At 37.3% G+C, this 18,492-nt stretch overlaps 2 protein-coding genes across 2 annotated transcripts in view; both read right to left on the reverse strand.

Moving 5' to 3' along the window:
- The window catches only part of LOC121414024 (epithelial cell-transforming sequence 2 oncogene-like), a 30,876-nt gene extending 30,238 nt beyond the window's left edge, over positions 1-638 (reverse strand). Inside the window, exon 1 of the mRNA XM_041607062.1 lies at positions 326-638. Within this exon, the coding sequence (XP_041462996.1) occupies positions 326-613 (288 nt within the window). The 5' untranslated portion in view covers positions 614-638. The remainder of the gene's footprint in view (positions 1-325) is intronic.
- A 3,909-nt stretch (positions 639-4,547) lies between these two features.
- Positions 4,548-15,023, reverse strand: LOC121414025 (solute carrier family 35 member F2-like). The gene is made up of 6 exons (XM_041607063.1): positions 14,920-15,023; positions 12,115-12,421; positions 10,465-10,618; positions 8,833-8,998; positions 5,955-6,162; positions 4,548-5,509 (listed from the first exon to the last, which is right to left on the reverse strand). Exons 1-6 carry the CDS (start codon positions 15,018-15,020, stop codon positions 5,216-5,218), a joined length of 1,230 nt encoding a protein of 409 aa, XP_041462997.1. The 5' UTR covers positions 15,021-15,023; the 3' UTR covers positions 4,548-5,215.
- Positions 15,024-18,492: the final 3,469 nt, after the last annotated feature.

Below are 18,492 nucleotides of genomic sequence, written 5' to 3' on the forward strand. Positions count from 1 at the left end.
GGCTGATGATTGTGCAATTTTGATGTTATTTTTAATGTGGAAAATAAATAATTGGATTAAAATTTGAATTGAAATAAGATTAGGCCTAGGCCTTAAACATGTTAAAAGATCTATCATTCTCCTCATCATCATTGATGTTGTACAGAAGAAGTAGGTGATCCTGGGGGCTGTAACAAAACTCAAAAGTTAGTGCTTCCGATCATTCTTTTGAAGTTCGAGTCGACATTACTGTCATTATTCATAGCCCGGGCCTAGGGCGCTAGGCTACTGGACTGTAAATTTAAAGCAACTGACTAAATTATTATACACATGATACAGTACCTACCTGTTCATTTGATGGTTTGTGCAATATCGGTGTCCATGTACTGTGTTTTGTCTGCAATTTGTTGGTCTTGAAAGTTGTTCCAGTGCGCATTGAGGGTGTACTCATTTGAAGAGGAGAGACCTGCGCCGTTTTCCTCAATGAACGATCACCTGCATGTTCCGCCCTGTAATGGAGCACCCTATCCACAGGTGCTGTCCCCGAAGCTCCGGCGGTCGAAGCCGGCAGCGACCTGCTTAACGGGTTGTTTGTCCTCGGACGCGGAATTGATTTTGTTGGAGAGTTCGACATTGTTACAATGCTCCAGTAGATTAAATATTTCTGTTAAAGTACTATTTAAGTCATGCGTAAAGTGGTAATTGATATTTCAGGTCTAAATTAGACCAAACAAAACTGGAAAATCCCGTTGTCACCATGGCCACACGACGCTACTTTTTCCAGTGTTGGTTAACGTTAACGGTCAACAAATATCGTATCCGAAGTATATTCCGATCCGACATGTATGAAAGTAAATTTGCGTATCTGAAATAAAATGCAATTTTTTTCTTTTACAAAAAGACTCGAATGCATTTATGCCAATTCCAAATTGCCGACTTTATTCTCCATTTTTATAATTTGTACTTATTATTTTACTTCATTTATCTATTCATTATTATCATTGTTATCTATTTATTCATTTATTAGTATTATGATTATTATTATTATTTTTTTTTTGGGGGGGTCCATTTGGTCCATCCCCTTCATGAGGGAAAATGTGGAGTTCCCGGAAAGTACCCCCCCCCCCGAAAAATCAATTTTAGAGCAGAACTATTTGAAATTAGCATACAATATCATGCTTGCTTATATAGCACTCAACACTTACCGGTAAGCGCTCTACAGTAATGCAGAATAATTACCCTGGCTTTAGTGGGGCTAGCAGCTGTTAATTCCTACCATGTACCCATTCACCTCACCTGGGTTGCATAAGTGCAGCACAATGTGGGTAAATTTCTTGCTGAAGGAAAACATGGCATGGCTTGGAATCGAACCCATGTCCCTCAGCTTAATATGAGAGCCATAGCCGCTAGACCATGACGCCCCAAATGCATTCAGTCATCCTTTAACATCCTACAAAGTATGCCGATACATGGAACATTATGAATATATGTATAATTTTCTTGTCTCCCTCTGCTTTTCTTTAATTTTTTTCCGTCAAAGTTTTCAATTCCCACTATTCTCTTTCAATTTTCAGCCCTTCACTAAATGACACTAGTTATCGAATTCCTGTCTATTTTCTTCCTTCACATTCATTTTACACTTTGTTTCCTATCTTCTCTCTCTTTCCTACAGTGTTTGATCCTAATAAGTTTTCTCTACTCAAATCTCTCTTTCTCTGTCCTGGGCAATGTCCATCCCTGCTCCAAACAGATGCATATAAACTCAATCTTTGCCTCTCTCTCTCTCTTCCTTCTATCCTTCTCCCCCTGTATCTAGAACAGTAAGATTGATAATGCAATTAAACCGCAAAACAGAACATGTTTAGGTGCAAATCAACAAAGTGTAAGTAACCAAATCCTGGAACATAAGAAAACTTGAAAATTTGACTTGCTTGAGGAAATCGACTTGAAAACTTGATTTAATGATGAAATAGTACAAACCATAACAATGATTGCTTTGATATCACTTAATTGAATCTGAAAGCACACCTGGATAAGAACATGGTGGATAAAAATGAAAGTAACAAAGGTATTTCATTTATTTCCTTAGCATACAATGTGCATACGAATGACCATGTACAATAATGACAAATATTATGATCAAATTAACTGAACAATGCGAGGCAATCATGTGAAGACTTTTACGACCAACTACTTCTCGGTGCTGTTAATGCGAATGTTAGAAGTTCTAGGATGGCAACCTTGTAAAAAAAGAGCACTTTTCTTTAGGGATGGACCAAAAAGAATAAAGACCTTTTATTGGATATTTTTCCCAAATTTTCTGCAATATTAACTGTCAAATTGATTCTTCAACCCCAACTCTATGCAATAGTTCTTTAAGTTATTTACAAAAACCTTTGGTTTGATTGTCATGGTGGATAAAACATTGTTTTTTGAGGTTAATTCATATTTTCGCAAGTTTTTTAATTCATGTGATGTCAATCATGGCTTGCGCAGAGTTAAGACAGCATACATGATCAGAAGCCTGTTGTAGAAAGAAAGCTTCTGGTTTGTTGAAAATAAAGTTGCATTTCATTTTAAGACTGGCAATTGATTGCAACTCCTTTTTGCACTGGGTGCCTGGAGTGCATTGAAAACAATCTTGAAGTCAGTTGGATTTTGACCCGACATCTACTGCCTCCTGAAAGGAGACCCTACCACTAAACCATTAGTCCATGTACACTTCAACTTAACCAAAAAATAAATATTCAATAATTCCTGTATTTCCTCTATTTCAGGATAGAGTACATTCCATATTTCTGGCTACTGGGTTCTTCATGAATAATATGTGTAGTAAAATAGCCTCTTGTTAGACAAGAAAAGGGCACATTCTCTTTTAAAACTCACAACACATAAATTAGGCAGTGCTTGCAGACATTACAATGACGTAATATATGTTCAGTACTTTAAATGTATCAAAAAATGCAGAGTAATACTTCATAGAAGCCATGGGGACTGTATAATTTTTTCAACATTTCATAAATGCAGGTGTTTTTTTCAAATAGGGCGATCTTGGAATTTGATGATAAATGCAACAAGTTTAATAAGGATCCTACCATTTGAATATTATAAAGAAAGAAAATAGTAATCTTTTCTCATAAATAATGCCACCTTTAACATGTATGTAGTATATACATATTCATTATGTAATTTTAGGGCCCAATCTTAGAGAGTTGTGATTGATATGATAAATCACATCTATGGACGGCCAGCAAGGTCAACATCTATTATGCATGTTTGTTCAAAACATTTTCTAATAATGATGAGTATACATGCATTGTTTTCTTGAATATTCATTATGCTATTCTTCAAATTTTCTGAAGAAAAAATCATGACACTGATGGATTTCCATAGAGTTACGATTGACTGGATCAATCGTAACTTTTTGTAAGACGGGGCCCGGTTGTATCAGTGATTGGCTGAACATGAATATTACTCAAATAAAAACTAAGACCTAAAACAATTGGTAATATGAGGGTGGCAACATAAAATACTTGTACTTCTCTTGTACATTCACAGAACATTTCAGTGCCTTGAATTATGAGAATGTGCCAATTTTATTTTGGTATGTGTGAAATCTTCTGGCATGATGTTTTATAATAAAGCATTAACTGATCAAACTTGAATTTGAATACAGAAATTGAGAAAAAAAAGAGAATACACGTTTCAAGTTTTTGCACTTTGAAATATTTTGCAAAATCACATTGCATTAATGACCAACAGCTAATACATGAATCATGTAATACTTGAACTATTTCTGTACAATCAGAGCAACATTCCAGTGTAAAAAATAAGTATACCAATTTTTAACAAAATTTATATATTGCCTACAGTTATTTGTGCGAGATGGCTGCATGATTTGTTTAAATCAGAATCTTTGATTCTTTTTATAATTCACTGTAAATTGAACTTGAATTAGAATACTGCATATATGAATAAAAAAAACGTAAGAAAAGATAATATAAAGAAAGAGATAAGAAAAAAATAGCTGTAAACGAGAAGATAAGTGAAATATGCAAACTACCATGAATGAATGATACATTGCTAATAATATTTGCGCTGTGAATAATACTTGTACTGTTCCAGTATAATTATATACAATCATATATCAAATCAAATGATTAAGAACAATCATGTACAATGAAATTATGTACAATTAATGACAGCTTAATGTCAAAGTAGAAAAAAAGCATCTGTGTACAGGCAACCATATCTATTCACCTTTTTAACACAGTGGACGTAAAGCACAAGATTTATGTTTAACATACAAGTATATCAGATGACTATAAAAAGCTTCTGTTTGTACATCAGTGGCACTTTTAGGTTTGCCAAGACTACATCTGGATCCACTCTGTGCCTCCAAGTAGCTAAGGAAAAAAATGCTTAAAAATACAGAAAATAAAATAAATAAATGGAGGTCAAATGTATATACTTTATAGAATTGCCCTCAATGTCATTTTCAAGGTCAATTTCAACGAGCTCTCCCAGCGGTTAGTCAAAAATAGAACTTCCTACATATTGCTTCATAGTGCACTGGGTTTGTACAGTCATTGTAAGTGATATCATACGCTTCGATTATTGACTTTTCGAATGAATCCTTTCGGCAGAAAAGATGTGAAAGAAGTTGTATGGAGCAAATACATGTATCATTCAAGCAAATTAATAAGGTAATGTGATTAATGTTATGAAGCAATCTATAACTACAGTATGTACCACAGTGAACAAAATTGAACTCAAGTGGTAAAAGGGACCCAGATGCTTTTATATACAGCATGGCTGCCTTTTGGCCCAACAGTCCGGCATTTCCAATCACTGAAGCAACCAAATGCAATATTACTTTGCTGTCTTTAAGTCTTTGTCCCACCAATGGAAATTTTGTATCAGGTAGATGATCACATGTAGATACATAGAGAGAATGTTTCTCCTGCAAAGATCTGCTTTCTTATTACATCGGCACTTACACAGATTTCCCCTCAGCGGATGATACACAGCTTATGGATTCATTGCAGATCTTGCTTTGACAGAGGAGTTCATTCCAATTCCATGTCCATGAAACCTTGCACCTTTCCATAGTCAAAATCCAGCCGCGCCGGCCGAAGCAGAGACGGAATAATTTTCTTACAAATTCAATAATAACTTACAAAAAGAATACAAGCAAAAAAAGGCAACCTCTAAGCGAGTGAGGTTACCTTCTCCTTCAGTTCGAATCACCATTGAGACTCTTGCTAAATTCTTTATGTAACTGCTCGGTATCGTCATCCCTCGGCGCTGCACTTTCAATGTCGACACCATCCGTCAAGGTCGTTGTCGTCCCTTCGGCGGTATCGTCATCATCGCGGATGCTGATGCGGGTGATGTTTTCCGATGACTGATTGTTGTGGAATAGACTGTATGACCTTGGTCCCGAAGGAGCATCCTTTGTTGGTTTGAGAGAGTAGATGATCACTCCAGTGAAGATGAGGCCAAAGCCAAAGAGATACAGCCCAGAAAACTAGAAGAGGAAAATATAAGAGAGACTTTAAGACTACATGTTGAGGAGGGTAAACATAGCTCTAATCAAAAGGAAAGATCCACATGCCACAATAATCAATCTATTTCTTTTTGATATGTATATGCATGAATGTATTTTTTTTATTTCTATGGGTAATTGAATAAAACAATAATGATAATAATGCGTTTTCTTAATTCTAAAATGAACATTTGTTAAAGATGTAGAATTGAAGCTTTCAAGAAACCATGTATTCAAGAAGTGCTTATATGAAACACACATTTTGGGAAGGATTTTCAGTTCATCTATATCCGCATTGTAGATAAATAGATAAAAGCATCAACTATGCTTTAATACATGATTAAAAATGCCTAAAATGCCTTGGCAAACTGAGCGTAATCACATCCAAGGTCGGGCCTCCACTTGGCGACTACTCAAAATATCTTACCACAAAATGGAACACGAAGAGCCCGATGAACAAGGTGTACATATCAGCTGTCAAGATGGACAGGTTGACCACTGTGGCACTACTCCACTTGATGACCACAGGGAAGAGAGAATAGAGACAGAACATACACGCTGCAAAGGCTAGGAGCAACAGGATCGCCTCAATGTTCCAGGAGAAGGTGGCGAGTTCTTGACGCTCAAGGGCCACCCTGAAATGACAGAGAAAATGAACAAGAATAGAAAGGAGCTCGCTTTAAAGTTTATGGCTATTCTGTGTGTGTGTGTGTATGTGTGCAAACTATACTCTTAATATTTTACATGTATTTTTTATGTAGGGCCCAGCTTATAAGCAGTTTTGCTTCTTTTGGGTCCTGGCCATTTTTAAATTGTATCTTGTTTGTCAATGATTGATTTGTATTATACTTATTTTATGATGTTCATGTACTCTGTTTTTAGATGGTCAAATAAATGAAATGAATGAAATGGCTGGATGTTCGTAAACGTGTACTGTGGATACCAGTGCTTGCATCTGGATTTTTTTTTAGCAGATGCTCAAGCACTTCTACATTGATTTCCACCTGATTTGCCATCTCTCCTTGACAAGAAAGTCTGACAAAGACTTGTAATTGATCCAATTAATCTTGGCCAGCAATATCATTAGAATTCTCAAACATTCTCTATATGTTTAACATTCTTGTGCACACACCATTTTTTTTTGCAAGAACACGTACATGTAGCTCTGTCTTTAATTCAAAATGGGAAAGTGAACACATTTTCAATCAAAAATGAATGATAACATGTACTTGAGCATTGTTTTATTGAATCATTTAAAAAAGTATATCTCTTCATCCTGAAATGAACTTTGATTGGACAGCTCATATTGTTTACTTTAATTCTTCATATATGTTTATGTTAATATGTTATCATAACTTTGTAACTACTTATTTCAAGCGCTTACAGATTAAAGCACTGTAAGCTTTAAGGCATTATTGTTATTTACACTCTGCTCTTAAAAAAACCCACTTCATTTCCAGGCAAAGCCAAATACCCTCTATTGTTTACTGGCATTGGCACTACAGTATACAGGGAATGAGAATGAAAAAAAAAGAAAACAAGTAGGAGGGCATTACCATGAAGGGTCATGCATGAAAGGATGGTAATGATACCATCACTGAGCATAAACTGCAGAACAATTCTCTTTGATTTACTGATCCCCTCACAATGACACGCATTGCTTGGGAATCTCCTACATGTACCTTCAAGAATGCAAGTTTTCTCACTACACTCCATTTAAGCCACTAATATCTATTTTATTCCATTCAACATGATAACAATGTGAATTGAGACTGCCATACAGGGTGATATTCAGCACCAATTAGTGGGGAGTCTGAGTCACCTAAAAGAATTGAATTTCTGTCAAGGTTCTCCATTAGAAGTCACTCAAGCATACAATGAAACCCAAATTGCCTCCTATACAAACAACACAAAAGACTCTAGTCATCAATGCAAACTCTTATAAAGTCTTATTTCCTTGTTTTTCTCATTGTCACCTATCCCTCCCTCCTACTTATTCAGTGTATACATGCACATTGTAACATCATTAACATATACAATAGCATACATGTACATGTTAGCAGGAGCAGATGAGATGTTGCAGTAACTAAGTTCAATCGCAAACCAAGCGCAAGTTCAATAATCAAGTATGATGGGCTGTTGCAAGAAAATTGAGTTCAAATGCATCAATGAATCTGCCTTGAACTGATATCAATGAAATACTAATGATTAAATTATTTGTTGGAACTACATGTAAGCATACAGTGTAAAGTTCCCTGCAATGTCCCATTCATTTATCAAACTCTATTATGCCCATGTTAAGAGTGTTCTGTGGAATGGGATGGAGGAGGAGGAGGGGTGGGGGAGGCAAGTTGGTGTGCAAAGGACATTATAACGTGGTTCCATAACTATCATCTTCATATAGTCCTAGCATAACCTAAAATTTTTAGTATGCTTTACAACATATATTTACAGGACATGAGTCTTGTGTGTGAGTGATATAAGGGGAATTTCATTGGGATAGGATTGAATTTCTCAATTTCTGTCATATTTCTATAAATCCATGTACTATTGAAGACAAGATTTTTATAGAGACAGACTATTCAATCTGCAACAATGAAACCATAACAGAAATTTACATTCAAAACCTGATCTATGTTACGAATTCTAACGCTCCCCTAATCTAACCTTTACCTTTAAAATAAAGGTTATAAAACATGTAATAGAATCGAGTACAATGAACCTTCTCTAACTCAAACATTTTATAGCTGACTAAATGATAAGATACAGCAATAAAGATTATAAAAAGGATTTTATGATTTGGGTAAATGGTACATGTAGTTCACAAATGACAAAGTCACAAAGTACACATTGTAGGAAAATTGCGCAAAATCACAAGCTGTGGAATTTCAGTAAAGAACATTACACTTCAAAATAAACTGAAGTAATCCTTCAACTTAAAATGCCAATCCCAACTTTACCTTCTATATTGCCATAAAGAATAGTGAAACATTAAGATAAGAATATGGAAAGTGAGATGTCTTTGTCAACAGATAGTCTCTAACTCATGAGGAACTTAGAGAAAAAGAGCAAAAGGAGAGTGATAGACATATCAGTGAAAAGGGAGGGGACGAGACAGGCAGGGGGAGAAAGGAGAGGAAATATCATCATTATCTACATTAATTATATAATTATAAAAACAGAGTGATCAATAACAATGAAAATAACAGAAAACACCACCGAAAATGTTGGACTGCCAAAATAAAAATACTAGCAGCCAAAAATGATTTTGAAATCATAAATAAACAAATCATCCTACTACTCACAGTTGTATTCCAGATACAAATGTCCCAAAGAGTCCGACCATGCCCAAGAATTCTGTCCGTGTGTACTGACGGACCACATACTCCTGTGCTACATTGGAGACACCATAAAGACTTGCTCCGAGCAAACAAAAAATGTCACCCAATAGCTTGTTCTGAGCTGTGCCATCTGCAAATTAAAAAAAAATCAAGTAAAAAGAGATGGATTTAAAACCTACAATTCACCTAAAAAGATACGATTTAAAAAATACAATGTATATGCAAAGAAAATGTACAATAATCAAGTCATACTAATTTACCTCGCTATTTCATTTTTTGAGCTTGCTTTTTCTTTCATGGCAAAAGCAATACCACTTGGCTTCATCACTATCTCAAGTGAGTTCACTAGTAAAACTCCCCAAAGTCTGTAGCAGAGTTGAGAGGGCTCTGTGACTTATACATGGGGTCAACACACTTGCAAATTCTAACCTCTGAAACCGCCCCTCTCCCCACCTCCCTATATACAGTATGAAGATAAATGGTGATTAAATTTATGCCAAAAAATGCAAATACAGCTTCACACACTTCTTATCACAACTCATGGTTAGGAACTCCTGTTCTTTGATGAAAACAACAAATACAAGATCTGTGACCTACATGTAATTGCAAATGTTAAGATCACTGTTGCAAGCACATCTTTTTTCAACTAGGGCATGACCAGAAACCAATCCACAATGTGTGGGGTAAAAATTTATTGCATATATTTATTTGGGCCCTAAAAACAGGACAGTTGCCTGTGCAGCTGAAGCATTTAAATGGATACCAATGCATATACTGTGTTCCATTTTATTGCTTTGTCCAGGAATTCTTTGGAACGGCCACCTGTCTGCCCTGTCATCTTTAATATCTCCCTCTGGAAATATTAAAATATTCTTGAACCTGGAATAACTGTAACATGCAGTCAGTTTCATAAATCATTTTGCTTGTACTTTCATTCATGACTTTGCTATCAGCAAATCAGACGCAAGAATTTCAGTAGTTTACAACAGCTGTTAGTGAAAGTCACTTACAAGCTGCTTCATGAAATCCGTCTAGATATTCTCTGCTATTTCTACCCTATTTTATTTCTCCCAGATGCCATTCCAGAGATTTATCAGCATAAAGATGAATTCTCATTAAAATACATTTTCTACATATAATTTTCTGGAAAATTTGATCAAGTATCAACCCATCTATAGACAATAGCAGAGGTTCATAGCCAGAGAATGTTGAATAACAAAATTGATTTTTAGAATTTATTACCCCGTGTGACCCTTAATTGACTCATTAAAGAAAAGCAAAAAAATCATTTACTTTAAAATGTAATGAAATCAGTGGACATTGTAAATGAAAAACACAATGACCAAGTCCGGTTTAACTTAGACCGAGGTAAGTCAATGCCAAAATTATGAGAAGCCAAACAGTCATGATTTTGTGAAGATTATATATTTCTTATATTTACTATGGTCTTTATCCAAACACTTATCAAAAAGTAAAGTATTTTACTCATTATTACTCCCAAACAAGTACAGTATTAATGAATTGAGCACCAAATGCGAAGTCAAATTTTTACACGATTGGCTATCCAAGCCGTTGTGTTAATGAAAATTGGCTTACCACCAGCTCTGCCTGACAGTACATCAGCTCCAATGAGAGCCCCAAGGCCAGCAATGCATGTTACCACACCAGCAATGTGAATGATGCGATAGCGAGTACGCAGGATGAGGAACGACAGTAAGATTACCACAGGTATGGTGATACAATCCAACAGCTAGAAAAGGAATAATAATCATCATACAGTGGTATAATCAGAGTAATCAAAATAATTGATATAAATTGTCTGCAAGTAAAGCATCATCCTTCCCTTATCTTTGTAATGGAGATGCTAAAGCAGTTAAACCTGCACCTCGTAAATCTGAGCCTGGTTTCAATTTGGATAATCAATATGAAATATTAAATTATGGTAAGATAAATGGAGAAAAGGCTTTTTGCAAAATAGTAAGAATACAATAATAAATCAGGGCTCAGTTTTATAATTATGAGGGGAGCAATAAAAAGCTCTACTAAAACTTTTATAAAAGGGAGTGGTAGGGAAGCACTGCAAGAAGCTCTTCTTTGACATACCGGTACTTAGAGAGCTTTTTTGTCCGATTTCAAAATGGATGGATGAATGTACACTAAATTACAACCCACAACCAAAGGAGACAAAAAACAGATGACCTGAATATATGCAATATTCACCTCATTTTAAATGTGTGTTATTGCTTAAATGTTTTTGCTTGTTATTAATAAACCTTAACTGAGAATGAGGTTTTCAAGGTTGGCTCTAACAGTTTGATTATTGACCGACACTCGTTCTACATTCAGGTTATGTCAGAAGAGACATTATACATGAAAGTACAAACAATACAAAAGTGCATGATGTTGCTTGATTTCAAGTTTTTCTGCATTTATCATTTTATGTAAAGAAAATATCAATTCACTTAGGTGAGCTAAAACTCGCTCTACCAAAAATGGATTAAGGCAAGCGGTACTGAGTGATTGCTCTCGCTCCCCTTAAAATGGAGTCCCTGATAAATCTTGCAACCATTACATCAATATGAAAATTTTCAGAGCTAGACAAAAATAGCACACTGCTGCTCTAAACTTAATAATTATATAATATTGACTGGCCTTGAGGGGAACATCAAATATATTGCCAGCAAATGAATCATATTGGCCCGAGTCTTTAGACGAGGGCAATATGGGTCATTTAAGGGCAATATATTTGATGTTCCCCGAAAGAAGAGCCAGTCAATATTTTTATTATCATCCAAATCAGATATCTAGAGCAAAAATCATGATAATGGGGATATTTCTTTTAAAAATAGAGTTCTGTTGTGTCATGTTAATATCGGTCTAGGCTCTGCACTTTACCATTATGACGTACTTGCAAGCGCCCGGATTCAGCGTTGTCTTTATTATGACGTACATTGTTGGTGGGCGGATCCTTATGAAGCGTATCTCTTTATACGCATCCACAAATTCCCGGATGTGAGACCAGGGAAAATACAAAGGTATATTTTGCTTCGTCTCTGCATGCAAAGTAAATACGCGCACTGAGACCGAGGAAAATACAAACAATATACCTACCCTTCCCGATATTCAGAAAATGTAGGGCAATACGGTTTTGTAAATGACCAGCTCAGATGTCTGATACGGGTGATAATAGAAAATATTTTACTTCTTTTATTTTCATGACATCACAATGAAAAGGTGTATTTCTACCTGTACACTCGTAAGAGTTGTATACTGGTACGCCTTCACCACCAAGTAGTTTGCTTCCACATCTACGAGTGCTATCAGAATGTACTTCCACCATCGCTTGGTGAAGATGTGGTAAAAGTTCTTCTCCCTGGTCTTGCGCAGGCACAAGAGGGTGCAGTACACCAGCGCCAGGAGAAGATAGTTTGCAAAGCTCTGGGTAGTGGGGGCGTTGATTCCATGATTGTCGTTCAGGAGCTGGCTGGTGACCCCTGTGCCACAGATGAGCAAGGACAACGCTTGGCCTCCAAGGAAAACCTTCAGGAAAGATCTGCCATGAACAAACAGAAAGATTTTATAGTAAAATGAGATGTGAGTAACTTGCAATTCACAAACGTAAGTAGTAAGTAACAGGGTAATAAAGATAACTAGTGCTAAATAAAGAAGAATAGAATAAGCAGGTGAAAAATAAAATGATAAAAATAAACTTTCTGTGTCTGAGTTAGTTTGTTTTCGCAAACCAGCTAAAATGTGCTACACTACCTATTCACTACCTATGTGAATTCTAGTGGTGGCCTTAAAAATTATGAATCATCATGGCTACTCTCTCTCTCTCTCTCCTGTGTTCTTCCTCCACTAAGATCAGAGATCTTGGTGGAGCAAAGAAAGCATAGAGGACTGTACTCCCGGGGGGGCCACTTCCATTCACGAGTGGATACCATGCGCGACCATGGGGTCTCGAAAAGCACCCTTAACACGTAATTTCCATATTCTGAAAATGCACCCCTTAACAAGTATTGGCGTGTGAAACCCTACCCTTAACAAGTATTGGAAACAAAACGATACTCTTGGCAAATATTCCCTGAAATGAACCCCTAAACAAGTACAGGAATGTTTTATTGTTACTGGTCCTTTGGTTGTCGGCTTTACCTTATTTGGTTTAGTACGACCCCACCTTCTACACCTCGCGCAAATAGGACTCTAAACACGTAGTGTTGGGGCAAAAAGGACATCCTTTATAAAACATTTTAATTTTGTTTTTCATCCCCACAAATTCGACCCTAAACACGTAATTTTCCTAGCGAAATAGATACCTTTTTTCATTATTTTTGTGTTTTTGACACCCTTTTCACGTTACGTACGTAACGTGCCCTATCGTGAAAAGGACATCCTTTTTACGTGTTTTTTTGGTCGCGCATGGTATCCACTCGTCAATGTAAGTGGCCCCCCCGGGACTGTACTCAACGGAAGAAGATCCTTGGCACAGTAACTTCAGTGAAGTAAGCAAAGCTGTGCATAATGGACAAAATATGTGTTTCATGGTTCTGAAACAGTTTCATTTAAAGCTACTGGACAAAACTAAATGGTCAAAGTTTGCTGGGTCTTTTTTAGCAGTTTTTCGAAAGGACTATTAAAATGTCTCTAAAAAGGAGAAAAAGATGGGAAATTGCTCACTGTGATGCACTCTGTCCATCGTTCAATTACCTAGTCTACTACAATATATGTTAGAAGCCACAAGCTTTTTAAACAAGATAGACTTAACTCACAAAGTTAGAGAATAACATGACATGAATTCTTCGTTAATTGGGACTTTTTGGATAGACTACTTTTCCAATTCCAAGCCTGGGAAAGTGAATTAAATTACACTACTAACTAGTTTACTTTAGTTTTTTGGCTTTCTGTTGTCCGAGTTCAAGTTCAAATTTATTTGTCTTTTTCTCTTAACATGCACAATAGAATATACAAAACTTCGAAATTGATAACATATTAAAAAAGCAGAGTAAGAAAAGAAAACCAATGAAGGCATGTAAATGAACATTATAAGAACAACATAACTTAATTAATGAGAAACATGAGGAGACTATATTCTATAAGAAAGCATAGGTGGTAAAATAAGCCCCCTCAGGCCTCAACAATGAATGACATACAAAAAATAACAGTAAACTATGGGGATGCATAGAACTAACATTAAATATATAGGCCTAATACTTATTAATACTAGTAAAAAAATAAAAAAGGAAGAAAGTGTCCAGAGACAAAAGAAAAAAAGGAGGGGGAGTTAGATGTAGTTATTAAACTAATTAGACGTAGACCTACAAGAGGTTCGTACAAAAAGACAAGGGTATAGATCCAACTCCTGCATTATTGGGATGAGAAAAATCTTGTTCTTGATTTGACTCGATAAGCATGATAAGACATCGATAAAGAAAAAAGAGATGGGACATAAGTTCAGAGACTGGGGTAAATATGTAGCCTGGCTATATTGGCGGGTCTTATTGATGGAAATATTGGCCAAATCGTGGTTTTGGGAACCACTCGTAGATTTGTGTACGCGCACTTGTGTACAAAGTGAATGGAGGTGGAAATAGGGAACCGTGCGTGTGACTGAATAAAGCGCTGCTGTATGAAGTGAACGGTGGTTCCCAATATCACGACAATGCCGAAATATTAAACAATATGCACAAATTACAAAGGGAATATTTCTTTTAAAACAGTAAAACTGAAAAGTACTTTTTTCACAGTCACGTCATACAGGAATGCATTTGTAGCATGTGCTGCAAGCAGCCGACATCACACACGACATCCACGTGAATTAATAGCCTGTACCCCGAATTTAAACGCACACTCTCTTCAGCACGTACGCAAGGCCCCTCATGGCACGGCCAGGCAACTATGGACAGCAGTAGCACGACACTCACACAGCCACAGCGCATGCTCTTGCTGCCCGCGCCCTGAAGAGTGAGGATGCGAACTCGTGCACCGCGGCTTGACGATGGTTCAATGATAGTCCGGTAAATCTAAAATTAAAATTTTCATGGTTTTACTTACATCGTAAATAAAGGTGAAAATATTTTTCTTGTTTTAGTCCAACAGCTGGAATGAATTTCTTCAGTAGTACTAACGTACGGAACATCGTTTCCGAGAGCCATGGCTGGTGTATAGTTAGAGAACAACACTGCTGTGAAATTACCACATGCACATTTAATTTGTGCACAGTTAATTTAATAAACTACGTACCGGTACATACACCGTACATGTACCTAGGTCATATTTACGCGACAAGAGTGACTGGCGATGAGTCTATACATTGGGAAGTCGACCGGGGGGGGGGGGGGGTACGGGGACAAGAGCCTTGAGGAATAAATTAAGTCAACTTTGGCATATCCTCCCATTCTTTTCCTGCACCCCTGGGAAATTACCCCGGCATGCCATTACCCCATTTAATTATTGCATGTTCGCTTGTTTAATGGATTATTTGTCATGAAAAAAAACAACAATTATGCAGGCGCGAATCAGCAATGTAAAATGCAAATGAGGGGGGGGGGAGGGCGGAGGGCGGATGTCCTGTAATTATATTTCTTAATCTTTCTTTCGGTGAAATAGAAGTATGCTAATAAATGGACGAGTTGAAGTGATATAGGCCTATATGAATACTTTTTTAATTTGTACAGGAATTTTCACTTGCAGGAAGGAAGCAGAGCGGTGCTAAAGAAAGAAACCGGGCGCTGATGATCGGCATGAAAAAGAGTGTTTTTTTTCGGACATCTTATCTGATATGAAGAATTACAGGCACATATGGGAAGGCAGAGGGTCATTCGTTAACACATAAAACAAGGCCTTCTCAGGTGAACAGAACACGTTCGTGTGAGTGGGCACTTTTCTTAGGTAAAAAGGGGCACTGATACGAGAAAGGGCACCTCATGGCAAAAAGGCACTTGCTAATGTTATAAGACGGATCCTTCTCAGGTGAAAGGGGCACATGGAAGTCCCAGGGGAACTGAGTCGAGACAGGGCGCCAAAGGAGCACTTGCTCAGAAATAAAATGGGTCCTTCTCAGGTGAAAGGGGCATAGAACATGTTCGTGAGGGACACTTTTCTTGGGTAAAAAGGGCACTGATAGAAAGGGCACCACCTATAAGATGGCAAAATAGGGCACTTGCTAACGGAATTTTTACATTATAAATTTCAATTGTGCCTCGGGGGGGGGGGGGGGGGGGCACGGGCTGGCTTTGCCCCCCGCCCTTCCCTGGATCCGCTACTGCCTGAAAGTTTCGCTTTTTGGTTGTTCCCCTTCCTTAGTTTCTTCACCTGAAATTCCTTATTTTCTTCACTTTTTTCCTTTTTGTTTGCTTAAATATCCTTTTGAATTTCATCACTGTTTCATTTCTTTCTCCTTCCCTCCTTTTATTTCTAAGTCTTATCTTATTGCATCTCCTTTCTCGCTTTACTTATTTTCTTTACTGCCAATATTTTTTGTTTGGGGGGAGGGAGGACCGTTGATTCCCACAATTTTGTTGCTTTTTAGCAGACTAATATTTTTGTCCCACTTTTTCTTCATTTTACATTCTCCTGTCCTCTAGCTCTATTGCTATCCGATTGCTACTCCCGAGAAGGGGGGGGGGTGTGACATACTCTAGAGGGGGCAAAATCCCGAAGGGGGCACAATATCTTTGAAAGCGTGAGATACGGAAGCGATCGAGCAGGAGAGGGTGTGGGACCCCCCCCCCCCCACGGTAAGAACAAGGTCCCTATTTGAGTGTAAAAGTTGCGTTTCTAAGAGCATTCAAAAATAAATTTCTTGAGAATTAATAGTCTTGGAGTTCTTTTTGCTCCTTCTGTTTCCTCCCTTCTGACCCAGACTGGTGTTTCTTCATGATCAGGGTCGCAGTTCCAGCAAATTACGAGCCTTATTGCAAACTCAATTGTTTCAAACCAATGTAATATAGGCCTTTTAAAGACTTTAAGATGACAAACATGACCGTACGCAGCCGGGGGCCGCCGATCGAGAGGGCAAAATTCACAAAATTCACCAAAAGTGTGCACGAATTTTTCAATTTTATTCTAGAAAATGCAAAAGCTCCCCCATCACCATGGGCGGAAATCCCAGGGGGACGCGTCCCCCCTACCATTTTGGAAAGGGGGTACATAATATCAAATGTCAACCTACTATTTGTGCTCTTTTATTATGGAAAAAATACATAATTTAAAATCGAAATTATACACATGTATCCTCGAATTTCGAAATATATATATAAACAAATAGTTTTTGTTAAGAACTTGGTTAGGAAAAGAAAAGGCATACCGGCCCAACTATTCTCGAACTCGCATCTAGCCCTATATGCCAACCAAAGAGTGATGACATTTATGACATCGATGGCCATTGTCAATTTCATAACTAATAAAAATGACGAAAAAGGAAAATCGCCTATGGATACTTATAAGTAAATTTAGTGCATAGACGGTTAGACGAGAATGTTCCATACCCAGTAAAATCATACCTTTGTTAAGCCAATTCACTTTCCCTTTATTCCAAATTTACTTGGAATATAAGAATATTTTCATTGTTCGCGTACTCAGTATAAAGAATAGTTTTCATGAGTTATGATTAATCCTTCACAGTGAACTTTAACTATGTTTAATTCCCCAAAGTTTGTTTTTAGACACTCTATTAACGAGACTTATATTCCATTTTTACACAAAATTCCTGCCATCAAGGGGGCGAAGCGGCGGAAGGTGAGGCGAAAAATAAGAAGAAAGATAGGACCGGGAAGAAAGTTGAATGATGGAAGGGAGGGGAATAATGGGGAAAAAAAGAGAAAACTTTCGGGTCATAGTATAAAAATAAAAAAATCGCTCGCGCTTTGCATAAATACACAGCCATCTCTTTATTTCAAAACGTGCTTGATTTTTTTTTCACTTTTTAGATCGAAATATATAAAATCAAATAATTTATCTAAGAAGATATCCATCTTTTTCATAATTTGTAGGTTTAGATATTTAAAAAAATTAGCTTGCCATTCGGTTTTAGTCTGAAATGTATTCATTAAAAGGTTAAACGTTATCACACTGTAATAAGATGGAAAAGGGGCTTATCAAAGGTATGTTTCACAGAGGAACTGTTCGTCAAAAGACGCGAGGCTTACTGTGATAATGTAATTGCCCCGTCAGGGGCAAAATTTTTCATTTTTGACAATGGAAATGACAATTTTTAGGCAGAAAAGTGCCTTCATCGTTTACTTTTGTCCTTAAATAATTTATCATTTTTCTACTTTCAGGGGGGCACATTGGGGGGGGGGCAAAATCTCGTTTTGCCCCCCCCAAAATTTTATTGGGGGGGGGGCAAGTGCCCCCCCTGCCCCCCCCCCGCTTCCGGCGCCCTTGCTAGAGCTGACGGTGCAGAGATCGGCCCGCAGCCCCACGGGAGCCCAACATGGGGGGGGGGGGGGAATCCCAGGGGGACGTGTCCCCCCTACTCAAAACAGTCGGGGGGGGGGGGGTGACACAATATCAAATGTCCCCCTACTATTTGTGGTCTTTTATGATGGTAAGAAATACATCATTCAAAATCGAAATAAAACATGTATTTTAGGAGAGATGACCTTACTTTTGGGATGATAACCT

The sequence above is a fragment of the Lytechinus variegatus genome, chromosome 4 (genome assembly GCF_018143015.1).
Source record: "Lytechinus variegatus isolate NC3 chromosome 4, Lvar_3.0, whole genome shotgun sequence".
NCBI classification, from domain to species: domain Eukaryota; kingdom Metazoa; phylum Echinodermata; class Echinoidea; order Temnopleuroida; family Toxopneustidae; genus Lytechinus; species Lytechinus variegatus.

Bases quoted from the DNA above. Each gene is read 5' to 3' on its own strand.
- LOC121414025 (XM_041607063.1), bottom strand. From the start codon at position 15,020: ATGGCTCTCGGAAACGATGTTCCGTACGTTAGTACTACTGAAGAAATT. The intron at 12,422-14,919 runs GTAAGTAAAACC...TGTTCATGGCAG, and splicing joins TTTTCACCTTTATTTACGAT to ATCTTTCCTGAAGGTTTTCC. The intron at 8,999-10,464 runs GTAAGCCAATTT...TTTAATTTGCAG, and splicing joins ACTGTCAGGCAGAGCTGGTG to ATGGCACAGCTCAGAACAAG.